General features: G+C 36.4%; 1 protein-coding gene across 1 annotated transcript in view; it reads right to left on the minus strand.

Moving 5' to 3' along the window:
* The window catches only part of DLG2 (discs large MAGUK scaffold protein 2), a 1,005,691-nt gene that overhangs the window by 379,767 nt on the left and 614,441 nt on the right, over positions 1–11,483 (minus strand). Inside the window, exon 10 of the mRNA XM_085306235.1 lies at positions 4,564–4,614. Within this exon, the coding sequence (XP_085162361.1) occupies positions 4,564–4,614 (51 nt within the window). The remainder of the gene's footprint in view (positions 1–4,563; positions 4,615–11,483) is intronic.

Here is an 11,483-nt window from a genome sequence, read left to right on the forward strand (position 1 = left end):
CAGGCACAGAAGCAGTGATCTCTGCCAAAACCAGACAGATACAAAAATAAGATACTGAGTCAAATTAAATTCCTTGTGCCATTGAACACAGTCCAATTCCCACTGTTCTTCAACATCCCGTGGAATGTACCTCTTCTAACTTTTGCAAACTTCTGCATTTTTGAAAAGGAAACTAGTCATAAAAACAGCATAACTAATAGTATAGTAGTAAATATATATTAGGGTTACCATAAAAATAAAAGCTKAGGCCTTAGACAAATCCCTTACTCTTCCAGAAATATATGAGGATTGCTTTTCAGCTCTTTACTCAGGATTTTTTAATTTTATCYTTTAAATCTACTTATGATTACAACTTCGGCCTATTCAATGAGATTTAATAGAACCTKGAATTTGAGGAAATGCAGAAATCCAACCATATAGAGGACAGCAAGGCACTATTGCAAGTACCCTCCCGGTATTCTTGAACTAGAAAAATGAAGTCTCCTCATTGCACTTGGTGTCACTGAAATGTCATGGCAAAGGAAAGAAGAGAGTAGGTTGTCAGTCTTTTCACAGAAGAGATCGTGTAGTGATTACAGAGTAAAATTTATCAGAGCTATCATAGCAAGGTCACAGTTTTCTGAYTGGTCATGATTGAGAATTTACTCTTTTGGAATATCTCTGACCTGATTTCCTAAGAATAGGAGGAAATGGTTACACTTGTGTGAGCACGCCTGCCTGTCTCCCCTTCAACTGTAGTAAGCCCAGTAGATAACTTTAACCAAATCTAAAAATATGAGGAGGTATCAAAAATCTTCCTAAACTTCATGAAATTGTGGTTCATTAACAAGGACATTCTGCACTATAACCTGAATTGTTGCCATAGACCAGAGAATCCACAGGAGTAAAAATGAAAAAAAAAAAGACACTTTGCACATGTCTCAGCCTTGGGAAAATTCTGTCACAGCTTGAGGTGTTTAGGAACCAATATCAGTCAATCACATGATGGAAATCTGCTGGAAATTAGGCTTCTTTACTTCTAGTGTTGATAGAATTTAACTTTTCTAAACAGTCTATTCCACAAAAAGTAATACATTTTTACTTTCATACAGGTACAGAATGAAAATACGTGCTGAAGCATCAAAAGAGTCTGTGAAAACAGCTTTGCTAATCATAACTGCCCTCTTTTTTTCTCTAACATCTATAAAATAGGCAAGGCTAGATGAGCAAAAAGTATTGAGATCTGAACTCAGACGYTGAACTCAGCATGAATCCAACATGAATCATTAAGTGACCCACTGTCTTTCTTTACTGTTCTTCAAGCTAACTATTAATATTAGTTGATGTTCCATCAACTTTTACTAAAACCACCTCTTTGGTAAGTGTCCCCAAGCAAAGCATTGTACCAAGTAGTCAATTAATTAAAACTTTCCTCTAGCTTAGAGAATTTAGGCCAGGCTTTGTCAGAGCCTGTTCAGTTGTTATCTTTACGCTGATCACTGATTTACAAGTGTAGATCATTCTCTTGATAGTGCTGGAAACATTTTTCAGGTCCTCAAGTAACAAAAGAGATCACTGCATTAATACAAGCCATTTTATATAGAGTTTCCTTTTAACAATGACTTTATTATTCAAGCTAGAGCAAGGTAATGGCTTATTTTAAGGAATTCTGTCTAGGGGTGCTTTCCGGCATTGTAGTTTATTACAAACAGCCAAGTCTTACTCTACTCCTGGATCTGCATTTTTTTGACTTTAAGTTGGCAGAGAAACACACATTCTGATGGCTGRAGAAATTAAACCTATCTATCTATCTATATACACATTTGTATGCATGTATGTGTGTGTATATATATATATATAAATATATAAAGAAAAGCACATGTGTTTAATTTCTCTTACCTGTATAATTGTGTTATATTCATAGGCACTCACTTAATGACCTTCAGGCTCAGGGATTGGTAATGGTATCTGATGAGCAGTTGGTAYAGATGACAAGTAGCAAATGTGTGCAAGGCTGCCACTGCCAAATGGGACTGACAAATGCGTAGTTATAACCTCTTTAACTYGTAGGGAATAAACTCCAACTTAACCACACTTTTAAGGTGGATCTGCTTAAAACTCACCCTCATGAGACTCACCCAAGCCTTGTGAGCTCAAAACCCCAAGTCTTGGTAGATTATAAATAAAGACATTTAAAATTTTAAATAGAACCAACATGTCAAATGGAGCAGAAATAACTATAATAATAAATAAAAGGTTTCTACAGAAGCCCACTACATCCTTGCAGTTACTTCTGGCATACAAGACCCATCTCTGCATGGAACGCGTGATGCCTACGCGTGCCCGAGTGTGCTATGTTACCCCAAAGGAAGGGGCCATCTCCTAATCCTGGGGTGAGGGTCATGCCTAACCCAGCAACTCTCCTCAGGGAAACATCCCCCGACTCTCACAACAAATGAATGAAGGTGAGCTCCCACAATTAAATTAAAAGAGTCACTGCCACATTTATGAAAACTAGGAGATACTCTGATATAATCAATGGTTTCCCTTTTTTTCTAGCACAGATAAAGAGTACAAAAGCCCTAATAACACCTTAAACCATTTTGATTTGATTGCAAAATTATTTTAATTATTCAAAATGTGGATAAATGTCATGAAGAAAATATTTGATTATTTTGGGGATGCAGAATCCTGTAACTTGAATAACTGAACTAAAATGAGAAGTTTATTACCAAATATTTGATATGGACAAACTAGATTTTTATCTCTCAAAAGCAGCAACTGTAATATGTTTTGCAGCTTTGCCATTAAATACAGAGGGATGATTTTTCCATCTAATTTCTAAAGGAGGTTTTGTGGAAGAAAATGGGTAATCAACATGGAGAATGTCTTTCTTCTGAAAAATGCTTTCAATCTATCATAAATGACAGCCCTTTAAAGGCAATCACTTGTGCTTTAKATCTCTCACAAAACCCAGCAGACACAGTACCCTATCTTTGAGACAAAACACCGATACATGTGACAGAACATTTCAAGCAGTGATAATCAAAAGCCAGAAATTCAGCAGCGTCCAGAAAACAACTGAGACATCCTCCATTAAAATATGTAGTTTTGTTTGCTATTGTTTACCAATTTCTTTAATTTCTTTATTACATTTTGAATACCCAATTATCTGTTCTGGATCAGACAGGTAGAGTAGATACAAATTGCACTGGTTCTGCAGTACACTGATAACTTACACATCTATTAAAAATAAAGTGGTTTTCAGAATATCACCCAGGAGGCATGTGTTCTGTTCAGTGACCTTTGGAAACTGTAGTCCAATGAATAACTAGTGATGCGCAAGTAACTTCAGAGACAGTAGATAAAAAGTGCCTATAACCTTATACGTTTTCTGTTAKGAGAATGCACAGAGAATGGCTATGGTAAAAAGATATATTGGTCTTTTATAATTTGCCTGAGTGATCAAATCAATGAGAATATAAGCTTGTATCCTTTTAAGTTGAATGGTTAGGGAATTCATTATCTTGGGCAATTAAAAATATAGCATGTAGAAGTGGTGCAATGAATTGTATAATCTAAATATCAAACTTAATGGTAGTTTGCTGCCTTATAGCATATGCTTATATGGCATCAATCACATCTTGATAGATCAGGCCTTGCATTCACAAAGAAACCTAACTGTGTTTTCTTCAAGATGATGAAATTTCATATTACTAGAAAATTGGTAGAATATTGAAGGAATTCAGCAATGGCAATCTTGAATCCATTATCAATCCTTGTAAACTCTACAGCAAGTAACAGCTGAGACTTTCTTGCTCACACAGTATGCTGACYGTCTGGTCTTGACCTGGACAGAGAGGAACTTCAGGAAGTTCACCAAGGGCWCGTGCAGGGTCCTGCACCTAGGGAGGAATAACCCTAGGCACCAGTACAGGATGGGGGCTGACCTGCTGGAGAGCAGCTCTGCAGAGAAGGAGACCTGGGAGTGCTGGTGGACAACAAGTTGACCATGAGCCAGCAATGTGCCCTCGTGGTCAGGAAGGGCAATGGTCTCCTGGGGTACATTAGAAAGAGTGTTGCCAGCAGATCGAGGGAGGTGATGCTGCCCCTCTCCTCAGCCCTGGGGAGGCCATATCTGGAGTATGGAGTCCAGTTCTGGGCTCTTCAGTACAAGAGAGACATGGAGCTACTGGAGAGAGTCCAGAGTAGGGCTACAAAGACGATCAGAGGAATGGATTAAGAGGTTAAGTGTGAAAAGCTTACATACTTCCAGTTCACAACGAAAAGAGAGTTACCAAGTCACATGGGCTCTTCCTAATGAGCAAATTCATAGTTCAGCACTGATGTAATTACAGAAGGGAAAGCGTTCTGGATGCTGTTCTGCAAGTGTCTACACCTGAAAGATCTTAAAAATTTGAAAGGTTTATCCTATTGCATTACTCACATTTTGATGCCATAGGATAAATAGTGGAAGTCCTTGTTCAAAATGTAAATGATCTTATTTTTTACCATTTTTAACTTCATAAATATTTGCAATACAGAAAATATTTTTCCCATAAGAAAATAATAAATTACACTTACCCTCTCCAATGTAATTTCTTCAAATTCATATTCGATTTCTGTTCCATTGACCTAAACAAAATAATAAGACAATCCRTTAAATGCACATGAAAGGTATTTTAGTAGGGATATTTTGTAAATATTCCCRTGTTATCAGTTTACAGAAGCACTTTTTTTTTCAGCACACATACCAGTCTATCTAAATTATAGAATACTTGGCTTCCTTTTGTCTTTAATGGCATGGAATCAAACCTATAAGCTTGAAGAACAGTAACTGAGCTACCAGATAACTAAATCATTTAAATAATTGGTGTTATATCTGATGCASTGTGTCTGTGGACTTTGTGCAAATATTTAAAGCGGTAATATTCCATATCAGAAACAGAAGAACTTTTTTTGAAAATTATTCTCACAAATAGAGGAATGATTAATTATTCATCTCCTTGCAAGCTCCAATATACTCCACAGCATAATATGAGACGAGTACTTATGTAAAAACCGCTCACTGATACAGATACGGAAATATATCTTGTTTACTATCTTAACCTAGGGCAAAAAACATGACATAGGACCTTTGCTATAGACAGCTGAATGGCAAAAAGGCACAAAATGTTAATGCAATTCTTACMCTGAGTTTCAGTGTCAAAGTAAATTAAACTACAGAATGTAGGGCATCAAAATGGATTGCACCGGACAAGAAATCTATCAACCAAAGACATGACACTGATTTAAGCAGTACTCTGAAACCTTGTTTTCAGTCTGGCATGGATTTTTCTGTCCCTCTAGGCAACACACTTAATAACCTTTCTTAGTTTCCTCCTTTCTTAAATGAGTAGAGAGTTGCATCTGAGAAAGCTACAAAATCTGACTGCATAAGTAAACTGCATAGTAATGAAAGTACTTTCATTATTAAAAACTTTTAGAAGAATTGCTAAAAGCATCCCTTACTAGTCAGCAATTTTTGGATTTTTGCCAGAAAATATTAAAAGCAAATTAAAGATCTTGCCAATAAATCATTGTGTTATTGATGAAAAGACATTTCCTTGAAAATAGTTTTACTTTAATATTTTATTTAATTTATACTTACAGAAAATGAAATGTAGTTTGCAGGAGCAATACTGAGATGAAACATTATGATTGACCTAATCTGGGCAGAAGAATTTTGTATTTTTCCTTCAGATAATCAGTTTGCCACCAACCCCCTTCTAACTCTCCTCAAAATACTGAGGTTTTGACGTTTGTCATGATGTCAAGTGTTGGGGGGGAAAAATGGTCAGAATTATTGCAGGACAAGAACATTCCAACCCTGCTCCCCTGCTACTGCTAAATTCCTATATAAGCTTTCGAGCTGTGATCCGAAAGTACTGTATACAAATCGTTCTTTATCTAGCCAGGCACCTTCCAAACATAATTAGATACTTCTGTGGTGAATATTATTACGAGATACATATATTTACCAAACAAAAGCATTGTATAAAAGCTATCAAGTATTTAACTTATATGTAATTCAAGATCTGAAAAACCATGAAATCAGTAATAGAAACACAATCCCCAGAATCTCTGTTCAAAAGGGGAGAAAAGTCCAAGCAAATAAGCCATACTTAACAACAGAACAAAACACAGCATAGATGAATAAAATATTTAATGCATATATAATATTTATACTTCCTACATGACTGCTACCTGGTAATCACATTCCACTGTGCTAAAATCAAATATGAACATAAATATTCCTATAGGATATTTTCCTGTTCTATATTATCATTTTAATACTTTCTATACAGACTCTTTCATGAATATAGGCAGCTTACTAGGTATGAATAGCTTTATAGCTATTCTATTTTTTGTCCTTTCTTGTCTAATGATAATGAAATCAAAGCTATCTATATGTCTTGGTTTTCATGAATTTCTCTTTTATCTTAAGTTAGTGGAAAGCTCTGATCTATGTCTTCAATTCCTCAGTCTCACTCTATAAGGCTGTCTTTGCTTCATTGCTTATAATCACTTATCCTTTGCATTAAAAACTCGTTAGTGCAGCAAAATGGGAAAAAGAGAGACATGAGAAGTGAGCAAYCTCTCTAAAAGATGAAAGGAGAAAAAAATAGGCCTAATATCCAACTTATATTTGCACACAAACACTGTCTTGATTACAATAATCTGAGGGGGCTCCTTTTATCATTCCCCRTCATGATTCCACAAAGGTCTTCAGCTCTCCATTAATCACAGCAGAGATCCATTTTCAGGTGCCACAGCAGCATGGATGATATAGATTAAAAGGCTAACTTTGATCTAATTCCTTTTGTTATTTAAGGATAGTTATTTATGTACAGCATTCAGTTCCCCACCCTATCTTTCTTGATGGTTGCTCAGACCCCAACATAGTCACTTCTTAAAGGACAAAAGAAGATCTTGCACCTACCTGGGGCAGGTGGAATGRTGATGTATGTAGTCCCATTTGTCTGTAGTACAATTATTTCATATTTAGGCTTATTGGCTGCACCTACGCTGCTAAATTATAATCATTATTCAGCCAAATTTCCTTGCTTAAAGCTATCTCTGTTTGGAGCCTACCAAAAAGAAACAGCCAAGGACTGAGCCAGCAGTTAAGCATGAGGAGAATGAGAGGTCCAGTGCTGATACTGGCTTGTTGGTCCTCTTATTTAGCAGAATAAGGACATATCCTCTGTGTTTGTCCATTATAACTGTGGCAGTTCTCTGGCCTGACAAGGCTCGTAAACAGGCTCTTTGTAACAGGAGCTTCTGTTTCTTGCAGTGGGAACCTGTTTCTCTACCGGTCATTGCAAGAGTTGTCCAACTTCTGCTTTTAGATCAGGGTGTAGCAAAAACACACAGCAAAATTTACAATGTCGTATGATTTTAGATAGTTACAAAAAAAAAAAAAAAAAAAAAAAAAAAAAACCCACCCTGAACAGTTTCATAGGATTCTCACTTCTCTTCACCTAAAGAAATCATAAGTGTTCCCAGTTTGTTTGGAAATATTCTTTCTGACTTTCAGGTCCTTGACACCACCGGTAGCGCTAGCCTCAGTGAAATGTTGACATCTATAATGCTGACATGTGAGCTATCATCTAACTCCCTTTATACTCACCTCTAGGTCCTAATTCATTTCATCATACACTAGAAATCTCAGACAATTTGGATGAACTATGACTCTTTCCCTGAGTACAAACAAAATCTAAAAACGATGTGTTAGCTGAGCACTTGTCTTGAATCTGATTYCACTGTGGTACTCCTAACTCTAAACTGGTAGCAAAGTCCTACTTAAGGGCTGTCATATCTCTTTCACAATTACACACAAGAAAAAGGTAAGATCTCTGGATTAGCAGCTTTTCCCACAGCCTTTTTTGGCTAGATCAGTTCCTGGCAGTACATGGACAGCATGATATCCAGCACTGGATCCCAGAAGACCGACTGTCTTGCTCCATGTGGAGCAATTCAGTCTCTCCACTTATCCAGCAGCCCAGAGCCAAAATACACCACTGCTGACTTTTACCTCTCTAACACTAAGCAGGACACTGATGTCACTTCCTTGGGAAAAGAGTGCTCGGCAGCACCTCTGACAGTAACAGGCCACGGGAAAGGCAGTATCTTTCTCAGTGAACTGTGGGAGAAGTGGGTAAGAAGAGCACAAGTTCAGGGGCATGGAAGAATGTAACCAACCAAGGTCCTTCTTTGAGGCACAGAATCTGGAGGGAGGACACTTCTTGTCCAGGAACATGCTTTATTTTGAGAAGATCACAAAAAATATGGTTGTCCAGAACAAAATACACAAGTAATAAATGAAGAACAGGTCCTCACAGAACCTTTAGAAAACCTCTGAGGGTCTTGATGCCCTGAGGCTGTTCAGCAACAGCATCACCAACATATACACTTCTGGTGAAGGAAGACTTCTCAGTCTCCTGACCTTACACATGATCCAGAGCGTACAGGAGCTGTAAGCTCCTGTACCAGAGGTTATTATAACTAAATTAAGTCCCAATATTTAAAGCAATTGCTTGCAAAAGCAAAGTAACTACTGTCTTGTATTTACAGCCACATCTGTTATACTGGAGGACTCTCCTCAATTTTTAAATAGAAAGCTTCTTTAAGAAAGAGTTGTAATATATGGTAACCATCCAGATGATAGAAATGTTCAAGAGATATAACCTAGTGAAGCTGCAATCACTACCAAACAGCATAACAGACAACCTGTCTTCCTAAGAAGAAAGCAACAGTCATCTGGAGAGGRCAGAGGTGAACTGCTTACTTTGAGAGAAATGAGAAATAAGGAACAGATAAAAATAAGTAAGTTCTTCACATACAGTTTTGTCAAAAGTCTGAAATAAAYCCCAGCACACAGCACACCAAAATATGCATCTGAAAACCTCAGATTTGTTTCTTCCTTTCCAAGCAGATTTTTTCTATGACTATCCAGGAACTTTCTTTCATGTTGTGCAGTTTAAGAATGACATAAGCCACTGAAGCAGTCTGTTAAAGAAATTCAGCTCTACAGAGTTTTATAGATATGTTTTTTTTTTCTCACAATGATAATTTAATATACTTTTTATACATCTGCAGTGAGGAAATACCAAGGACTGATTTGATGAGACCTCTTTAGACTTTACAAACAAATAAGCATTGCCTAATCCTTTCTTACCACACTTCTATACATCTACCACTGCATCCATCCATACAATAAGATAAAGATGTCATCACATGAATTTTARTGATAAAAACTGTATAACAATAGCAGCAATAATATTACCAAAACATTCTTAGAATTTATACAACTGCAGTGTTCTGAGACCACTGCACCTATTCTTTCTAATAAAATGGTATCATCAGAGCTGTTTGTAATGCTTAGTCTTATTTTCAGGAAGAGAATGTTTTGCCTAAAAATTATGTCTGTAGACTTCTATTACAAACAAATTTCCATTTTAATTATATTTAATTGGATATTGTTTTTCAGCTGTCTTCAAGAAATAAGATAGCTTCTACTTTTATTATCATGCATTTATAGTGATTTTTATTCAACAACTAATTTTGTTTCTTTTAGCTGCATGATTTCACCAGTTGCTTAACCACTCAAAGCTCAGCAGAATACAGGATTGGCAAATTCCTGTTGTACAAGTAACCCTAGGACATATTTGTCTTTTAAAGATATCTAACTTGCTGCATTATGAAGGCAGTCCATTTTACATTTCAGAAACATCAAAGCCATTTATATAGTTAAACAGGAACATGAATTAGAGAGTCCTTCACGATTTCTATTGTATTAACAAGGCCAAAGACCTTTCTTTGTTCAGCCCTTCACCATCTCCAGATGTAGGTTATTTCTTCATTAATTGTCAAAGCTTCTTTACTGTTGTCAAGAAATCCACTGCCATCCTTTCAAAAATTTTCGAGGAGAATTGTTTCCTTTCTTTCTGCCTATAACATACATAAAATAGTCTCCTGTATTCTTTGTTTTCAAATATGATCATTCTATGTTTTCAAAATGTTCTGAAGAAACTGCCAGAAAGTTTTTCATATTGCTTTCTCTATCTAAGAGAAAGAATACATTTTTATCTGCTTTATATCAAGATACCCTGTACCTATTTTTAATCTCAGCACATAATTTACTCCACCTCCTTCCTTCTTTTCCCCTATATTTCCTCTAGGAGACAAGAAAAATGTGTTAAGCTCTTCAGATGAAAATTTAGCATTAAGTAAAGCTTTCTTGTCATAATACAGCTGTTTTGGTGTGAAGAAAGAAGAGTGAAAGAYTGTATGTTTTTAAGGAAATTTATGCTTTATCAGTAATAGATCTTGCAGTATAGGTGAATGCTTCCACAGAAGCCTATAGAGCAGTCAGCCACCAGCCGTTTTACACCATTTAGAGAAGATATCATAACTATCAATATACCACAAGACATCAAGATATACAACATGAGCAAAATGAGCAAAACACAAAATGAGAAAAGCTCCAAGAAGCCAAAGAGAGCTACAGTGAACACYAGTAAAGATATCCATCAAGTTCATGATCCGTTTGTACTCTTCCCAAAGGCAACTTTTATGGTGATTCTCTTCCTCAGGTGTCTCCTATATCGTTTTTCAGATCTTAATTTCTATTCTACCTCCTTCTTCACTGTTACTGTACTGTACTCMTCCTTTCCTACTCTTTCTCCCTCATTCATTGTTACTCTGTTTTGTTTGCTTGTTTGCTTTAATTCTCTTGCAGAAAATATTCACTTATTCAGTAAGCTTTATCACTGTTCTCTAGCTGTTTTCCAGCTCCCTGTTTTTAATCTCGTCCTACTTCATTTCTCAAATCTTGTTCAGAACAAAATTGTCTTCTATATTCCTGTGTATCCCCATTCCCTAGCCCCCCTCATAGCTTCCACATCTCCATCTCGGCCTCCTCCACTTTATCTGATTTTTGCTTACCGCTTCCAAATCTGTTCTTTTCTTTCTAATTCTATATGTACGTGCATGCACAAAGATGCATGCACGTACATATAGAATTAGACATATTTTGTCTAAACACACTTCGGCCAAAGGGTCATTCACAATTGACTTTACACCTTCTAATCATTCCAGCTAAATTTTTAACATAATTGTCTCCCATAACTCCYGTTAAGTGATTCATACATTCTATGCATCTTGAATCCTTTTGTTAATATGCCACTTCTGTGTATCCTTAATTTAAAATCTTAGCCAAATAATGGCTGCTCTTCTGATTYCCCTTGCTTGCCTTGCTTCACGATTCTTTTCCTTCCTTCAGTGACAATTTAGATCTCTTTTTAGCTGTTCTACCTCTGTACCTCTGTCACTTTCTACTTATCCAAAAAGGCATACACCTTGATGCCCTCCTTCTAAGTATTCCTGTCATTTTATGTTGCTTTTAGATAAAACTCTATCCTTTGGAGCCATCAAACTTTTTTTTTTTTTTTTTTTTTTTT

Source organism: Rhea americana, unplaced genomic scaffold, assembly GCF_003343005.1.
Source record: "Rhea americana isolate MKP2758 unplaced genomic scaffold, rheAme1 scaffold_235, whole genome shotgun sequence".
Lineage (NCBI taxonomy): Eukaryota > Metazoa > Chordata > Aves > Rheiformes > Rheidae > Rhea > Rhea americana.